The sequence below is a fragment of the Tachysurus vachellii genome, chromosome 16 (genome assembly GCF_030014155.1).
Source record: "Tachysurus vachellii isolate PV-2020 chromosome 16, HZAU_Pvac_v1, whole genome shotgun sequence".
In the NCBI taxonomy this organism is placed as follows: Eukaryota; Metazoa; Chordata; class Actinopteri; order Siluriformes; family Bagridae; genus Tachysurus; species Tachysurus vachellii.
The window spans coordinates 19,000,683-19,018,294 of record NC_083475.1 but is presented as its reverse complement, the minus strand read 5'-3'; the positions used below and the strand labels follow the sequence as shown (position 1 = coordinate 19,018,294).

At 39.8% G+C, this 17,612-nt stretch overlaps 3 protein-coding genes across 5 annotated transcripts in view; 1 reads left to right on the top strand and 2 right to left on the bottom strand.

Annotated features, from left to right (window-relative positions):
• Positions 1 to 647: 647 nt before the first annotated feature.
• Positions 648 to 6,359, bottom strand: nudt5 (nudix (nucleoside diphosphate linked moiety X)-type motif 5). 2 transcript variants are annotated; one of them, XM_060889929.1, is made up of 10 exons: positions 6,230 to 6,359; positions 5,515 to 5,588; positions 5,312 to 5,379; positions 4,515 to 4,567; positions 3,870 to 3,977; positions 3,647 to 3,742; positions 2,309 to 2,410; positions 2,186 to 2,194; positions 2,026 to 2,079; positions 648 to 1,115 (listed from the first exon to the last, which is right to left on the bottom strand). In XM_060889929.1, exons 2-10 carry the CDS (start codon positions 5,563 to 5,565, stop codon positions 1,006 to 1,008), a joined length of 651 nt encoding a protein of 216 aa, XP_060745912.1. In that variant the 5' UTR covers positions 5,566 to 5,588; positions 6,230 to 6,359; the 3' UTR covers positions 648 to 1,005. The 2 variants fall into 2 exon arrangements, with proteins under 2 accessions (XP_060745912.1, XP_060745914.1); XM_060889931.1 differs by lacking the exon at positions 2,186 to 2,194.
• Positions 6,360 to 6,441: 82 nt separating this feature from the next.
• cdc123 (cell division cycle 123 homolog (S. cerevisiae)) lies at positions 6,442 to 14,803 on the top strand. Its single transcript, XM_060889928.1, has 13 exons — positions 6,442 to 6,591; positions 8,139 to 8,210; positions 8,294 to 8,366; positions 9,506 to 9,538; positions 9,688 to 9,783; positions 10,484 to 10,590; positions 10,903 to 10,951; positions 11,501 to 11,576; positions 12,130 to 12,252; positions 12,348 to 12,376; positions 12,511 to 12,609; positions 14,306 to 14,443; positions 14,559 to 14,803. The coding sequence occupies exons 1-13, from the start codon at positions 6,518 to 6,520 to the stop codon at positions 14,616 to 14,618; spliced, it is 1,029 nt and encodes a 342-aa protein (XP_060745911.1). The 5' UTR covers positions 6,442 to 6,517; the 3' UTR covers positions 14,619 to 14,803.
• Positions 14,804 to 17,483: 2,680 nt separating this feature from the next.
• adipor2 (adiponectin receptor 2) overlaps positions 17,484 to 17,612 on the bottom strand; it is a 41,519-nt gene continuing 41,390 nt past the window's right edge. For both annotated transcript variants that reach the window (XM_060889001.1, XM_060889002.1), the window contains one exon: positions 17,484 to 17,612. This exon is cut by the window's right edge and continues 1,714 nt beyond it. The gene's annotated coding sequence lies outside the window, so the exon portion shown is untranslated.

Below are 17,612 nucleotides of genomic sequence, written 5' to 3'. Positions count from 1 at the left end.
GATGTAAAAAGCGTTTCACTGCATGTCGTACTCTGTATGCATGTGACAAATAAAATTTGATTTGATTTGAGGTTCTGTGGTCAGATAGACAGCAGGGTTTAGATAAATAAGTTGCATTTCTTTTCGATATTTTCTGAATGAACGTTTTCTGTCCTGTTTAATGTTTAACAGCTTAGATGAAGTGTGTGTGTGTGTGTGTGTGTGTGTGTGAATGAGCTCCTTGTTAAATACTTGTCTTAATGTTGAGCACCAGCTCAATGTCCCTGCTCAGTTTCTCTCTCGCTCTCTCTCTCAGGAACAAAATGTCTCAGTACCCTTTTTCTTCTACTTCTTGTTTCCTTTCTTTTTTTTTTTTTTTTTTTTTTTTTGGGAAGGGGGGGGTGTTTAAACATATGGAAAGTGATATATGAAATAGTTTCTTAGGAAAATGGTTGAGGGGTGCCAATAATTCTGAGTCAACTCTACATTATCGGTTACAGACAACGTTTAGATAATATACATTACGTTCTATACACTACGATACGATGTGCTACTGTGTAAAGAAGCTAAGCTTAATCGAGGAGATGGATAATTGATTGGCAAAATTATTGGCACCCCTTTTATGCTGTAACGGTTTACAGAGACACGTTTACAGAGATGACGCGAGACATGTGTTAACAGAAGGTTTATTAGATAAAAGTTAATACAACTCACACGCAGCTGCTTTTGAACTCAACACAGAGAACTCAGCAGTCAATGACAGTATCTCAGAGGATAACGAATCAGTTTTCTGGTCTTTTTTCTGGTCGGGTGGTGGTTTCAGCATTATTTGGTCTTTAATGAATTTTCTCATTGTTATTAATAAGCTTTATTACTTTCTAACAGTGCAGTCAGTGCTGTTAGTGTTAGGAATGTTCAACTAAAGTGATAAACCTCACAGGTCTGTTAAAATCCTCTCAGCGGCTGACGTAAAGCGCTCAGAGCGTTTTCCCAGCCGAGGAGGATTTGTGCGTCTCGTTTCGTGCCTCACTGTTTGAGCACCGGGAGCTCGTTGGGTTTAAAGAAAGCTTGGGACATTCCCATGGAGTAAATATACACTTTGGAATCCACCACAAGTTTCTCCTTCTTCAGTAACTCTGTAAAACACAGAAAACAAACGGAATGAGAAAGGAATATGATCCATAACAGGACTGTGGACGGTGTCGTGAAGCAGCGAGTGTGAGATTTTTATTTCATTAATCATTTATAGGCACAAGACAAGATCGTTTCTTACGTCTCATCGACTTCTACATGTGTTTCTTTGTTAAATAACCGCACGTTTTTACAATATGTTCATCAGAGGCGGGAGTAAGTCAGACATGTGCAAGTCACAAGTAAGTCTCAAGTCATGAATGTCAAGTCGAGACTTTTTTAATATTTGTCAAGCAAGTCTCAAATTTGCAACTTAAGTCTGACTCGAGTCAAGTCGAGTCCCCCATCTCTGAGTCATTTAACTCAAGTCAAAGTCAAGTCTCAAGTCATGAATGTCAAGTCAAAGTCAAGTCGATTCTTTTTTTAATATTTGTCAAGTCTCAAATTTGTGACTTAATTCTGACTCGAGTCAAGTCCCCCATCTCTGATGTTTATGTATTTATGTAGATGGTTTGTTACGTGTCCTTCGTTGCTATGGAGACGCATCAGAATGGGCATATTAATATAAACCTGCTTCGTGAAGATGGACGTACAGTTATTAAAAGAAAACAAACAAAAAAAAATAATTCTGTAGAATCAAAATCAAGAATTCCACAGCACTGGGATATAAACACCTTTGTGATACGAGTGTATCAGCTAAAATCTAAAAAAAAATCCTACTGAAAAATAATCATGTCTGTGTATAATATAATATAATATATAATATAATAATATTAAAAGTCTATTTTATATCTTCTTTTGTCTCTTAATTATTGCCACATTTTGTGAACTCTTCTGATTTAATTTAACACTAGTAAAGTGAAGTTTGGCACTTTTTTATTTATTTATTTATTTAATGTAATTAAGAACACTCACCATCTATTTTCTTCTGAAATTCATCTAAAGGTAGAAGAATCACGTCGACAAATTCTGGAGGGAAAAAAATATGTCGAGATAAAAAATAATAATAATAAAAATGTATATATATTAGTGCATATATTTATTTTATGACATCTTTAAGAATAAAGTGTTTTACCTCCGTCGCCTAAAACAGAGCAAAAGGGGGAAAAAAATGTAATGAAATCAGTGCGGAGTAAAAAAAAGTCTGTTGTGAGTAAAAAAGACGATCACGAAGACAGACGCTACACTGGAGTCTTACCGAGCTGCTGCGTGGGGTTGATATTTTCAAGATCGTCCCCATTAATGTTGACCATGACGATGTGTGTGCTGCAGTTAGACAGACCAGGATCGAGACAGGTGACTGAATAAAGAGACACAGAACAGGGATTGATTTCTTTACCATGATTAACATCCAGTGTCGGCTGCACCGAGGTGGAGGAATAAACTTCCTCTAGATGTATGAACAGCTGCTGACTGCTGAGTCACTGACTGTCTTCAGAGGACAGGTGAAGACTACTGTACTTAAACTAGCTCTAAAAAATAAAAATGATATAAACAGAGCAGTTTTATGTTGATGGTGTCCTAAGTTTGTGACCCAGTGTTAATGTTAATGTTAATAGAGACTTCAAAGCAATTTTGTACATTGCTCTGGATAAAGGCTTCTACCAAATACTGTAAATGTTAATGTTAATATAAATGTTCATGTAAGTGTTAATGTTAATGTTCATGTAAATGTTAATGTTAATATAAATGTTAATGTTCATGTAAATGTTCATGTAAATGTAAATGTTAGTGTAAATGTTAGTGTAAATGTTAGTGTAAATGTAAATGTTAGTGTAAATGTAAATGTTAATGTAAATGTTAATGTAAATGGTAATGTTAATGCAAATGTTAATGTAAATGTTAATGTAAACGTAAATGTTAATGTAAATGTTAGTTAATCCAAATGTTAATGTTAATGTAAATGTTAATGTAAATGTTAGTTAATCCAAATGTAAATGTTAATGTAAATGTTAATGTAAATGTTTATGTAAATGGTAATGTTAATGCAAATGTTAGTTAATGCAAATGTTAATGTAAACGTTAATGTAAACGTAAATGTTAATGTAAATGTTAATGTAAATGTTAGTTAATCCAAATGTTAATGTTAATGTAAATGTTAGTTAATCCAAATGTAAATGTTAATGTAAATGTTAATGTAAATGTTAATGTTAATGTAAATTTGCATGTACACCTCAGTATAAAGTTGAACAGTTTGTTTCACACTGGATGCGTCAGCAGAGCAGAAGCAATGCATGTTTTTTGTTCCAGTATTCCTGTTAAAAAGCTCTCACACAGACACACATGCACACATACACATGCTCTCACATCCAGACTCTCACGCACACACTGCTTAGCCTTCCCGATGACATTAACGCGCACACTCATGCACACTCACACTCCCGCACACACAAGCACACTCAGACATACTCACACAGTGCTTAGACTTTCCGATGACATTAACCCACACACACACACACACACACTCACACACACACACACAAACACACTCACACACAAACACATTAATTTACAGTTCATCCAGTCTCTGTGTTACCTGGAGTGACTCCTATCACCTCTCCCTTGTAGCCCGTCTCCTCCTTCAGCTCCCTCAGTGCAGCCGTCTCGGCATTCTCATTATTGTCAATCAGACCTAAAACACACACACACACACACACACACACACACACACACAGTGTCAATCACAGCTAAAGACTCTTTCTATTATTGCTTACAGCTTCATAGAGAACAATGCTGTTGAGGTTGGAAAAGCTGCAGACCTGCAGGGAACTCCAGAGTGTAGCATCCCATCGGAGGCCTGAACTGTTTCACCAACACCACACAGTCCTTATGCAGAGTTCTCTTCAGGATGGCGATGATCCCCACACCTAAACTGACAAAAAAGTGAAATCAGTAGTGTTTCTGAGTGCTGCTCTTCATCCACCCATCATCCATCCCTCCATCCACCCATCCCTCTTCTGTAGCACTTAACCTACACAGAATCACAGGGAATCTGAACTCTATCCCAGGAGTGCACAAGGTGGGACACACACACGCACGCACACACACTTATCAGTCTACAGAGCAATTCTTTGGACTGGGAGAGAAAAGTTAAATATAAATGTTAATAAGTAAATAAATAAATGAAAGAAGGTTTGTTCCATGCTAATAAACTACTTCTTGTCATGTACAACATGTTTTATTATAAAACAGCACTGAAAAGTAATAATAGTTCATCTCAAAATATTTGAGAGAAATTAATTTTTTTAAACAACAATGTGATTTGGTTATATATTTAAAATACCAAAAAAAAAACAAAAACATGACTTTATCTCCCAGTTGTTATTCAACAGATTTAATGAGCTAATAGTGACATGGGGATAAATTGTGTTCTGATTTTATTCACATTCTGCACGAGAGCTCACCGTCTACAGCGGTGGTCGCTGGTCTGGTTGTTCTCTTCACCGTCTCCCACAATCTGCATGAGAGACGATTGCAGAACACATTGTTAAAACTTTCTGTGCAAAATAATCCCACAGCCGCTTTACTGTCACACTCGGGACACGACGAACCTGCAGGATCGCGGTGAACACACAGTACTACACATGGTACATTCAGGACTACAGATATGAGCACGTCTAGACTGATACAACAGAACTGAACAGTATACTGTATACAAAAACAAGGCAGGGGCTGCTAAGTGTGAAACGTGGTGGTGGTAGCGTCACACTTTTTAAGTCTCTTTTACTCTTCATAATTGAAGAGAGAATAAATAAAGCAAAATACAGGGTGTACATTACAAGCCCGTCTGCTGTCGACAGAACAATGCAGGAGTGGTTTACGACATAAAGAAAAATCAATATTCTACAGTGACCGAGTCAAAGTCCAGATCTGAATCCTGCTGGGATTGTTTAAAAATTAAAAACAACCTGGAGGAAACTTGCAAATAAGAATGGATGAAAATCTTTTGCAAACAGTGAGCAAAGCTGCTGAAGTTTAACCAAACACACTCAGTTCCTTTAAATAGTTGTTTTTGGTTGTTTAACCAAACACACTCAGTTCCTTTGAAAGGATCAAATACTTACACAAGCAAGTAAACATCTACTGACAAATGACATATTATATTATATAATGGCATTAAAATGAGCAGCTGGAACTCTGTGTCTCAGAGTCGTTTGTAATCCAGATGAATATGAAGACTTTTACAAGATAGGTTTATTACCTGGTGTTACCAGACGGATCAACGTACGTGGTCTTCTCAAGCCTGAGCCACTTTCCAGTTGCTGTAACCTACACATGTATAGGTAGGTTACAGCGTATATGTGTGTGAGTGTGTGAGAGAGAGTGTGTGAGATGTTCAGAACAAATCTTAACATTTAGATACGATTCTAAATCATTTCAGTCACAAGGATAGTGAATGTTTACCTCCTCTTTCACTACATGAGGCTGTGTGCAGTTTTTCTCCAGACAGCTCATGGTCTCTGTGTGCTGTGTAATATCTGCGCGCACACACACACACATACATACACACAAACACACACACAACATACACATACATACACACATACAAACACATACACACACACACAACATACATATTCACATACACTCACATATATACACACACAACATACACATACAAACACATATACACACACACATACAAACACACACACACCCATACACATACATACATACATACATACATACATACACACATGCAAACAAACACAAACACAAATATATACACATATATATATATATATATATATATATATATATATATATATATATATATATATATATATATATACACACACACATATATACACACACAAACATATATATATATATATATATATATATATATATATATATATATATATATATATATATATATATACATATATACACACACACACACACACACAAAATAAAGTGTATTTCATCATTAAACACACACTTAGATCTTAAAGGATGAAAGTTCACTGCTAGAGTTCCGCACAGAGTGAACTGAACAAAATGGGGTTTATTTAAGACGTTTTAATCCCGTGTAGACTCAGTTTGAACTAGTTTGTGCTGTAAAATAAAATAAAACACATATATACACAATAAATTTGATAATGCCGAAAACACTCACGTGCGAGAAGCCAAAGTTTGTCACAATTTAAAACGGCCACCCACTGGTGTATCTCAAAAACATTTCCCCACTCAATCAAAACTATCTTCTTATTAACCGTGTAATATGTTTTGAATCATATTTATGATGTATCTCTAAAAATACCATTTTATGCCTACACACTATAACACGAATAATCGTTTGTTTGTTTGTTTTTAAAGACAAAGCAAACCGAAGGAACTATTATCTCGTGTTGTTGTTGAGTGGAACTTATTTAACGTCGCACAATCGTCCTGACTGTAAAGCATTATGAAGAAAGAGCAAGTCGCTAATTGTCAGTTTTCGGTTTGGTATTCTTTATTTAAGAAACATACAATTAAAAGGTAAGTGTGGAGTGTTTAGAATTTTTGTAATGATGTGCTAAAAGACTTATTGAAGTTAGCTAGCTAAGTTAGCATGCTAGGTGGCTAATACAGCTTATTATACAAGTGTTTAATGTTAATTCAAGGCTCTTAAAGTTTTATTTAACTCTTTATTTTTATTTAAGCTTTTATTTTAATTATCTATATATATTTAGATCATTTAGCTGTTATTTTTATTGCTTTTTATAACAGACGTTTTTGATTTTTTTTTTTTTTTTGTAAGTATCAGTTTTATTAAAAATTAAAACAAAAACAAAGACATTTCTATCCATAGAATACATCATATATATATATATATATATATATATATATATATATATATATATACATACACACACACACACACACACACACAGTCAAACCCGAAATTATTCATCCCCCTGGCAAATTCTGACTTAAAGTTACTTTTATTCAACCATTAAGTTTTTTCTTGATTAGAAATGACACAGGCGTCTCCCAGAAGATAATAAGACGATGTAAAAGAGACATCATTGTGGAAAAAATTATTACTCTCAAAATGAATCAGGGTAATTAGGATGCTTTAGGATGCTGTTTGGAATGGTATAGATCTTTGGATTTTCCAATAGACTGTGACAGTTAGCAAAGGGTATGAATAATTTTGGACATGCCACTTTTTGTTCAAATGTAAATAAAAGATGAGTAATAATTTTTTCCACAATGATACCTCTTTTACATCGTCTTATTATCTTCTGGGAGACGCCTGTGTCGTTTCTAATCAAGAAAAAACTTAATGGTTGAATAAAAGTAACTTTAAGATATCTATTTATTTATTTATTTATTTATTTCATATATTTAAATAAGATACAATCATAAATATTTAAAATATGTAATTATTAAAATATTTATTATATTTAAATATATTCATTTAAGAAATATTGGGAAAAAATATTGACGCAGAAAAGTAAAAATTTTTTTACAATTTTAAAAAATACATTTTTTTTATTTATCATCAGCTGCTTTATTTAACACCGGCTGTTTCCAGACCATTTGTAATTAATTTAAAAAAGAAAGAAAGAAATAATACAAAAGTTTCTTATTACTTAGCTTCATTTAGCACAGCATCGTCGTTATTATTTTGTCGTTTTGCGTTGTTTAAAATGTTAGAAAATGTAACCGTTTATAAACAGGGATTGTAGAAAATATAATAAAAAAAAATAGATCGATATTTTTGATGTATAAAATATACGTAGTCAGAGGATGCAGCAGATTTCAGTTAATGAATTTAATTAAATATATTTTATTTAAAAGATATATATCAAAGATGTTCGTTCGTACATTTGTACGTCGCAAAAAAACTTTTTTTATTAATTAAATAGTGATTTTCTGCAGACTTACTGAAAATTGAGAACAGCAAATATTCTAGAAAGGAGAGCAATCAGGATTATTATTATTAATATTATTTTAAAAAAAAAAGAATGCCACAGCTTCCGTCCTACTGACCAAAAATCATTAAAAGATGTGTTTTTAAATTTCTGTTTTCCTCCCAGTTTGATTCTTCCTCTGCCTCAGAATGTAATCGATTACCTTTTGGATGACGGAACGTTAGTGGTCTCTGGAAGGTGAGATTTCTTGGACTTTAATTAATGAAAGCTGTATGTTTAGTCAGTCCTGATGATTAAGCTGTGGATTGTATTTGCAACAGTGACAACAGCAATCAGCCTTCACAAAACAACAACAACAACGACAGCGGTTCAGAAGACGAGGACGACGTCCAGGTGGGTGACATCAGCTTAGAGATGGTCTCTGAAGTAGTAGCACATATGAAAGTCTCAGGACTTTAAGAGTTTGTCTTGTTTCAGAAGGATATCTGTTTCTATCTAGACCACTAGGGGTGATGTATTCATAGACTGAACAGCTGTGTACAATGTTGTGTACTGAAAACCTCTACATGCATGAGCTCATGTCTACAGTAAACATTAGACACTCCCTCAGTTTAAGGTTTTCTGTTAGAGAGATTAGGCAGATCAGACTAATAAATAGATCAGACATATCACATGTGAGTAAATTCTGTGAGTAAATTCTCTCTCTCTCTCTCTCCCTCCCTCTGTGTGTGTTTCTCTCTCTCTCTCTCTCTCTCTCTCTCTCTCTCTCTCTCTCTCTCTCTCTCTCTCTGTGTCTCTCCCCCTCCTCCCTCTCTCTCTTTCTGTGTCTCTCCCCCTCCTCTCTCTCTCTCTCTCTCTCTCTCTGTGTCTCTCCCCCTCCTCCCTCTCTCTCTTTCTGTGTCTCTCCCCCTCCTCCCTCTCTCTCTTTCTGTGTCTCTCCCCCCTCCTCTCTCTCCCCCTCCCTCCTCTCTCTCCCCCTCCCTCCTCTCTCTCCCCCTCCCTCCTCTCTCTCCCCCTCCCTCCTCTCTCTCCCCCTCCCTCCTCTCTCTCCCTCTCCCTCCCTCCTCTCTCTCCCTCTCCCCTCTCCCCCCTCCCTCCTCTCTCTCCCCCTCCCTCCTCTCTCTCCCCCTCCCTCCTCTCTCTCCCCCTCCCTCCTCTCTCTCCCCCTCCCCACTCTCTCTCCCCCTCCCCACTCTCTCTCCCCCCCTCCCCACTCTCTCTCCCCCCTCCCCACTCTCTCTCCCCCCTCCCCCTCTCTCCCCCTCCCCCCTCTCTCCCCCCCCCTCTCTCCCTCCCTCCCCTCTGTCTCTCTCTCCCTCCCCTCTGTCTCTCTCTCCCTCCCTCTGTCTCTCTCTCTCTCCCTCCCTCCCTCTGTCTCTCTCTGTGTGTGTCTCTCTGTGTCTTTCTCTCTGTGTCTCTCTCCTTCTCCCTCTCCCTCTCCCCCCCTCTCTATCTCTCTCCCTTCCACCCTCCCTCCCTCCCTCTCTCTCTCTGTGTCCTCTCTCCCCCTCTGTGTGTGTCCCCCCCCCCAGTGGTCTGATGATGAGACAACGACGGTCGTCACGGTGAGCGTTACCATAACTCCACAATCTCTATGAAGAGTATAAAACATCTTCCTGTTTCACATCTTTCTCATCCACTTATCATTGATCTGTCATGTTTATTATTATTCTGTGAGTGAGTTGATGTTTAGAAGTTTTTCTTTTTCCTACAGGCTCCAGAATTCCCAGAATTCTGCTCGGAAGTTCAGGAAGCGATAAATTCCCTCGGCGGACGAGTGTTCCCTAAACTGAACTGGAGCGCTCCGCGGGTGAGCAGAACACATCCCACACACACTGTCAGGGATTCTTGCTTGTGATTGGTCAGATAGTGGTGATTAGTTTTCCTCTGATGTTAATGCACTCGTTCTAATTCGTTACCTTTTCTATAGCAACAGCTTGCACTAGTGGAGGACATTGTGTGTTATTTTGATTCAGTGACTAGAACCTTTTGATTTGTTTATCCAAAAATACGAGTCGATACGTGATTCATTCACTTCAAAGATTCATTTAAAATACTTGATTCGTTTATGAAAAAAAAAAAAACAGCACCAGCTTACACCGAGTCTTCTTTGAGAGAGTTAAAAAGAGCCTTGGGATAGAACAACTGTTCATAGCTGCTGTAACACAAGTGATAACCGGTACGAAGCTGCTTCATGGACGTTCCACCTTTTTACAGCGATCCTACATGCATAACAATGTGGCCTTCGTTCAGGAATAAAGCACTTTGTGTTAAAGGAAACGAATCGTCTTTGGAGTCTCCTCGTGAGTCGACCCTGTCGTTGATTATTCTCTCTCTACTCTTTATGTAACACAAATGTCTCAAATGTAGCGTATTTGCCAGGGATTCTGTGTAATCTGGCAACACTGTGCGGTAGACAGTACGGGTGTTTATTATAGAGTAAAGTTTCAGGTGTTTTATTCCTGATGACTAACTCAGGTGTGATGTGTTTTGTCTCCTGTGGTGTGTAGGATGCTAACTGGATCGCCCTAAACAGCTCACTGCAGTGTCAGAGTCTCAGTGACATCTTCCTTCTGTTCAAGAGCTCAGACTTCATCACACATGATCTCACACAGCCGTAAGTCCAGCTGAGAGTCTTCCTCACCCCGACCTGTGTACTGCAGTGTGTAATACACCTCTCCCCTCTTTTCCTCTCCTCTTCTGCTCTCTTTTCCTCTCCTCTCGTCTCTTTTCCTCTCTTTTCCTCTCCTCTCTTTTCCTCTCCTCTCCTCTCGTCTCTTTCCTCTCTTTTCCTCTCCTCTCTTTTCCTCTCCTCTCTTTTCCTCTCCTCTCTTTTCCTCTCCTCTCCTCTCTTTTCCTCTCCTCCTCTCCTCTCTTTTCCTCCCCTCCCCTCCCCTATATTCTTCTCTTCTCTTTTCTTCTCTCCCAGGTTCCTTCGGTGCAATGACGACTCTCCAGACCCTGTGATAAACTATGAGGTAAAACACACTCAGACACGCACACACACAGACACACACTGGGCACACTCACACACATATATACACACTCAGACTCACGCGCACACACACAGACACACACATATACACACAGACACACACTCAGGCACACACACACACACATATACAGTACACACACACATATATGCACTCAGACGTGCACGCATACACTCATATGTGTCACACACATCCATACAGGCACACACACACACACACACACACACACACATATATGTATACATGTATATAAATATATATAAACGCGCACACACACATATACACGCAGACAGACATGCACACAGGCGCACACACTCAGACGCGCTCACACATGTAATACATATACACACATATATACACACATATGCATTCAGATATGTGCACACACATACACAGATACACACACACACACACACATACACGTATATATGTATGTATATGTGTACACTCAGATGCGCACACACACATACACACACACACAGAGCACACTAACTAACTAACACCTTGTTTGTTTTTTCTCTTTGTCTCGTCTAGCTGGTACTGAGGAAGTGGAGTGAGCTCATTCCTGGAGGGGAATTTCGCTGCTTTGTGAAGGAGAACAAGCTGATTGGTATGTAAACTGATCCTGGAGTCCTTTCTCTCTAAAACAGGCTGTTTAACTGTTCCGTTGATGTCCGGAGTTCATTTAAACTGTTCTAATAAAAACGCACAGCGAGTTATGTGTCCCGTGAGTCTGATTTGATTTAAACCATTTCAAAATTTCCAAACATTTAATAATAATAATAATAATAATAATAATAATAATAATAATAAAACATAATATAGTTAAAATGTCACCATATCAACAATAATACCATTTTCTTTGTTGAATATCATGACATTTATTATCATCGCAGTCAGTTTTTATTATTAGACTTCGATTAGGTGAAGCATCCACCATACATTACAGTTACTATGGAAACGATGTCGTCTCAGAGAAGTTTTTCCTCGCCACCGTCACCACCTGTACAGCTGCTCTGTGACGACGTCCGTTGTTAAAAGCTACACAAATAATATTATAACTGAGACTGCAGTTCAATTATCAGACAGGAGAGGGTGCTAAAACTTAGGAGTAACGAACACTGTCTTTTTTTTTTTCTTTTTTTTTCGTTTTGCTTTAACAGGAATCTCTCAGAGAGACTACACACAGCATTACCAGCACATCTCCAAACAGGAAGTGAGCATCTCCTCGTCTATCCAGCAGTTCTTCAGAGAGAACATTCAGCACCAGTTCCTCAACGAAGACTGTGAGTCGCTTTTGATAGACCACACACACACACACACACACACACGAATGACAGAGTTATGATGTAAGGATCTTTTTCTTCTCTCTCTCCTCCAGTTGTCTTGGACGTGTACAGAGACAGCACGGTGAGGGACGCATTTATAAAGCTGTTCTGCTCTTAGTAATATGTTACAGCACTGTGTCTATTATAAGAAATGTGTTAATACTCTGTGTGTAACAGGGTCGTGTGTGTGTGTGTGTGTGTGTGTGTGTGTGACAGGGTCGTGTGTGGCTGATCGACTTCAACCCGTTCGGCGAGGTTACAGACTCCCTGCTCTTCACGTGGGAGGAGTTAACATCAGGAACCAATCTGTTACAGGTACCGTGTTAAAGTCATCTGTAACCTCATTCTGTCTTCTATTAGAACCTTAGAGTTAATAAATGTTTAAGTATCTAATGATTTGTGTGATGCATGAAAAAACAGCCCCCCCCTCACCCCCTCACCCCAAACTGGAGAGGCTCCAGAACTCCTGACGTAAGAGAGCAGAAAGATCATTACACAGAAAAAAGCAAACACAAAGGATGGAGAGAGAGAGAGAGAGAGAGAGAGAGAGAGAGAGAGAGAGAGAGAGAGAGAGAGAGAGAGAGAGAGAGAGAGAGAGAGAGAGAGAGAGAGAGAGAGAGAGAGAGAGAGAGAGAGAGAGAGAGAGAGAGAGAGATGAACGAACAGGCAGACAAGCAGAAAGAGAAACAAAAAGTGAGAGACAAAGAAATAGAGAAAGAGAGAGACAGACAGAGAAGAGAGAGAGAAACAGACAAAGAGAAACAGAGAGGGAGAGAGAAACGGACAGACAGAGAAATGGAGAGAGAAACAGACAGACAAAGACAGACAAAGAGCAACAGAGAGAGAGAAACAGACAAAGAGAAACAGACAGACAGACAAAAAGAAATATGGAGAAACAGACAGACAGACAGAGCAATAGAGAGAGAGAGAAACGGACAAAGAGAAATAGAGAGCGAGAGAAACAGACAAAGAGAAATAGAGAGCGAGAGAAACAGACAAAGATAAATAGAGAGAAACAGACAGACAGACAGACAAAGAGAAATAGAGAGAGAAACAGACAGACAAAGAGAAATAGAGAGAAACAGACAGACAGACAAAGAGCAATAGAGAGAGAGAGAGAGAGAGAGAGAGAGAGAAACAGACAGACAAAGAGCAATAGAGAGCGAGAGAAACAGACAAAGAGCAATAGAGAGCGAGAGAAACAGACAAAGAGAAATAGAGAGCGAGAGAAACAGACAAAGAGAAACAGACAGACAGACAAAAAGAAATAGGGAGAAACAGACAGACAAAGAGCAATAGAGAGAGAGATTAACGGACAAAGAGAAAGAGAGCGAGAGAAACAGACAAAGATAAATAGAGAGAAACAGACAGACAGACAAAGAGAAATAGAGAGAGAAACAGACCGACAGACAGACAAAGAGCAATAGAGAGAAACAGACAGACAGACAAAGAGCAATAGAGAGAGAGAGAGAGAGAGAGAAACAGACAGACAAAGAGCAATAGAGAGCGAGAGAAACAGACAAAGAGCAATAGCGAGAAACAGACAGACAGACAAAGAGAAATAGAGAGAAACAGACAGACAGACAAAGAGCAATAGAGAGAGAGAAACAGACAGACAAAGAGCAATAGAGAGCGAGAGAAACAGACAAAGAGCAATAGAGAGCGAGAGAAACAGACAAAGAGAAATAGAGAGCGAGAGAAACAGACAAAGAGAAATAGAGAGCGAGAGAAACAGACAAAGAGAAATAGAGAGAAACAGACAGACAGACAAAGAGAAATAGAGAGAGAAAGAAACAGACAGACAGACAAAGAGAAATAGAGAGCGAAAGAAACAGACAGACAGACAAAGAGAAATAGAGAGCGAGAGAAACAGACAGACAAAGAGAAATAGAGAGAGAAACAGACAAAGAGAAATAGAGAGAGAAACAGACAAAGAGAAATAGAGAGAGAAACAGACAGACAAAGAACTCTTCGGGCCTCAGCAGTGTTATAATGTGTCTTGTTCTAACAGGACGGTCCTGCGTTCCGTTACACCACCAGTGACGTGACCGTCCAACCAAGTCCGTGTTTATCCTTTCGAATCCCACGAGACTTTATGGACCTGTCCACAGGAGAGGACGCTTATAAGCTCATCGACTTCCTCAAACTGGTGAGTGACTCTTATCTTTAGCTTCCATTCAAAGTTCTTATGAACAACAACACAATCACTCCGTAAAGGAGGAGAAGAAGAAGAGATTTTCTGTTAAACTGTTCTCTCTCTGTAGAAAAAAGGTCAACAGGACGAAGAGGACGAAGACGACGAGCCGCACATGGCCAGTGTGTGACATCTGGTACACAAACATGAGCTCATTAGGAAACTGTCCTTTATTTCCCTGCACAGAAATGTCTATAATGTACATCCACACAACCTACGGTACAACACACACCCCAAAGCAGACACACAACCTACAACACACAACCTACAACACACACCCCAAAGCAGACACACAACCTACAACACACAACCTACAACACACAACCTACAACACACAACCTACAACACACACCCCAAAGCAGACACACAACCTACAACACACACCCCAAAGCAGACACACAACCTACAACACACACCCCAAAGCAGACACACAACCTACAGTACAACACACACCCCAAAGCAGACACACAACCTACAACACACAACCTACAACACACACCCCAAAGCAGACACACAACCTACAACACACACCCCAAAGCAGACACACAACCTACAACACACACCCCAAAGCAGACACACAACCTACAGTACAACACACACCCCAAAGCAGACACACAACCTACAACACACAACCTACAACACACACCCCAAAGCAGACACACAACCTACAACACACAACCTACAACACACACCCCAAAGCAGACACACAACCTACAGTACAACACACACCCCAAAGCAAACACACAACCTACAGTACAACACACACCCCAAAGCAGACACACAACCTACAACACACAACCTACAACACAACCTACAGTACAACACACACCCCAAAGCAGACACACAACCTACAACACACAACCTACAACACACAACCTACAACACACACCCCAAAGCAGACACACAACCTACAGTACAACACACACCCCAAAGCAGACACACAACCTACAACACACAACCTACAACACACACCCCAAAGCAGACACACAACCTACAGTACAACACACACCCCAAAGCAGACACACAACCTACAACACACAACCTACAACACACACCCCAAAGCAAACACACAACCTACAGTACAACACACACCCCAAAGCAAACACACAACCTACAGTACAACACACACCCCAAAGCAGACACACAACCTACAACACACACCCCAAAGCAGACACACAACCTACAACACACACCCCAAAGCAGACACACAACCTACAACACACAACCTACAACACACACCCCAAAGCAAACACACAACCTACAGTACAACACACACCCCAAAGCAGACACACAACCTACAGTACAACACACACCCCAAAGCAAACACACAACCTACAGTACAACACACACCCCAAAGCAAACACACAACCTACAGTACAACACACACCCCAAAGCAAACACACAACCTACAGTACAACACACACCCCAAAGCAAACACACAACCTACAACACACACCCCAAAGCAGACACACAACCTACAACACACACCCCAAAGCAGACACACAACCTACAACACACACCCCAAAGCAGACACACAACCTACAGTACAACACACACCCCAAAGCAGACACACAACCTACAGTACAACACACACCCCAAAGCAGACACACAACCTACAGTACAACACACACCCCAAAGCAGACACACAACCTACAACACACACCCCAAAGCAGACACACAACCTACAACACACACCCCAAAGCAGACACACAACCTACAGTACAACACACACCCCAAAGCAGACACACAACCTACAGTACAACACACACCCCAAAGCAGACACACAACCTACAGTACAACACACACCCCAAAGCAGACACACAACCTACAACACACAACCTACAACACACACCCCAAAGCAAACACACAACCTACAGTACAACACACACCCCAAAGCAAACACACAACCTACAACACACACCCCAAAGCAGACACACAACCTACAACACACAACCTACAACACACACCCCAAAGCAAATACACAACCTACAGTACAGCACACACCCCAAAGCAAACACACAACCTACAACACACACCCCAAAGCAGACAAACAACCTACAACACACACCCCAAAGCAAACACACAACCTACAACACACACCCCAAAGCAAACACACAACCTACAACACACACCCCAAAGCAGACACACAACCTACAACACACACCCCAAAGCAGACACACAACCTACAACACACACCCCAAAGCAGACACACAACCTACAACACACACCCCAAAGCAAACACACAACCTACAACACACACCAGGTCTGTTTAGAAAGTAATAACGGTGTAAGGATTCATTAGGAAATAATATTTAATCTGTTCTGTTCAAATGTACACTTGTAAATGTAACAAAATTGATTTTGTTCTGAATAAAAGTATGTTTACATAATTAAACTGTCATTATTGATGTTTATACGAATACTAAGTGAATTTTGTAAATCTGTAAAGAAACATCATGTAGCAGAAGTGCGAGACGTTCAGATTCACCGAGACTCATTAACTACAGACGACTTAAAGATGCCCATCAGCCTGCAGAGCTGGTTGGTGAACCTGGAGGAAACACACACACACACACACAATCTCTCCCTCACACACACACACCCACACACACAAAATCTCTCCCTCACACACACACACACACACACAATCTCTCCCTCATATACACACACACACACACAATCTCTCCCTCATATACACACACACACACACACAATCTCTCCCTCACACACACACTCTCCCTCACACACACACACAATCTCTCCCTCACACACACGATCTCTCCCTCACACACACACACTATCTCTCCCTCACACACAGACACACAAATCTCTCCCTCACACACACTATCTCTCCCTCACACAGACACACACAATCTCTCCCTCACACACACACACACACTATCTCTCCCTCACACAGACACACACAATCTCTCCCTCACACACAGACACACACACACGGTGGTGTTGTGGAAACAAACCAAATAAAACAGTAGAGTCAGAATTCCAAAACATTTTATTAGAACAATACAGCAGATAGAAACGTTCTACTGCAGACACTCGGAACGTCGTGTGCTTCGAAGAGAAATAGTACGCACCTCTCACACCTTGATAATAAATTAATATT

Coding starts and splice junctions, on each gene's coding strand:
- cdc123 (XM_060889928.1), top strand. CDS start 6,518: ATGAAGAAAGAGCAAGTCGCTAATTGTCAGTTTTCGGTTTGGTATTCT. Junction 11,577..12,129: donor GAAGGAGAACAAGCTGATTG/GTATGTAAACTG, acceptor TTGCTTTAACAG/GAATCTCTCAGAGAGACTAC. Junction 14,444..14,558: donor TCATCGACTTCCTCAAACTG/GTGAGTGACTCT, acceptor CTCTCTCTGTAG/AAAAAAGGTCAACAGGACGA.
- nudt5 (XM_060889929.1), bottom strand. CDS start 5,565: ATGAGCTGTCTGGAGAAAAACTGCACACAGCCTCATGTAGTGAAAGAG. Junction 4,568..5,311: donor GATCCGTCTGGTAACACCAG/GTAATAAACCTA, acceptor TCTCTCATGCAG/ATTGTGGGAGACGGTGAAGA. Junction 1,116..2,025: donor ATTTCAGAAGAAAATAGATG/GTGAGTGTTCTT, acceptor TGTGTTTTACAG/AGTTACTGAAGAAGGAGAAA.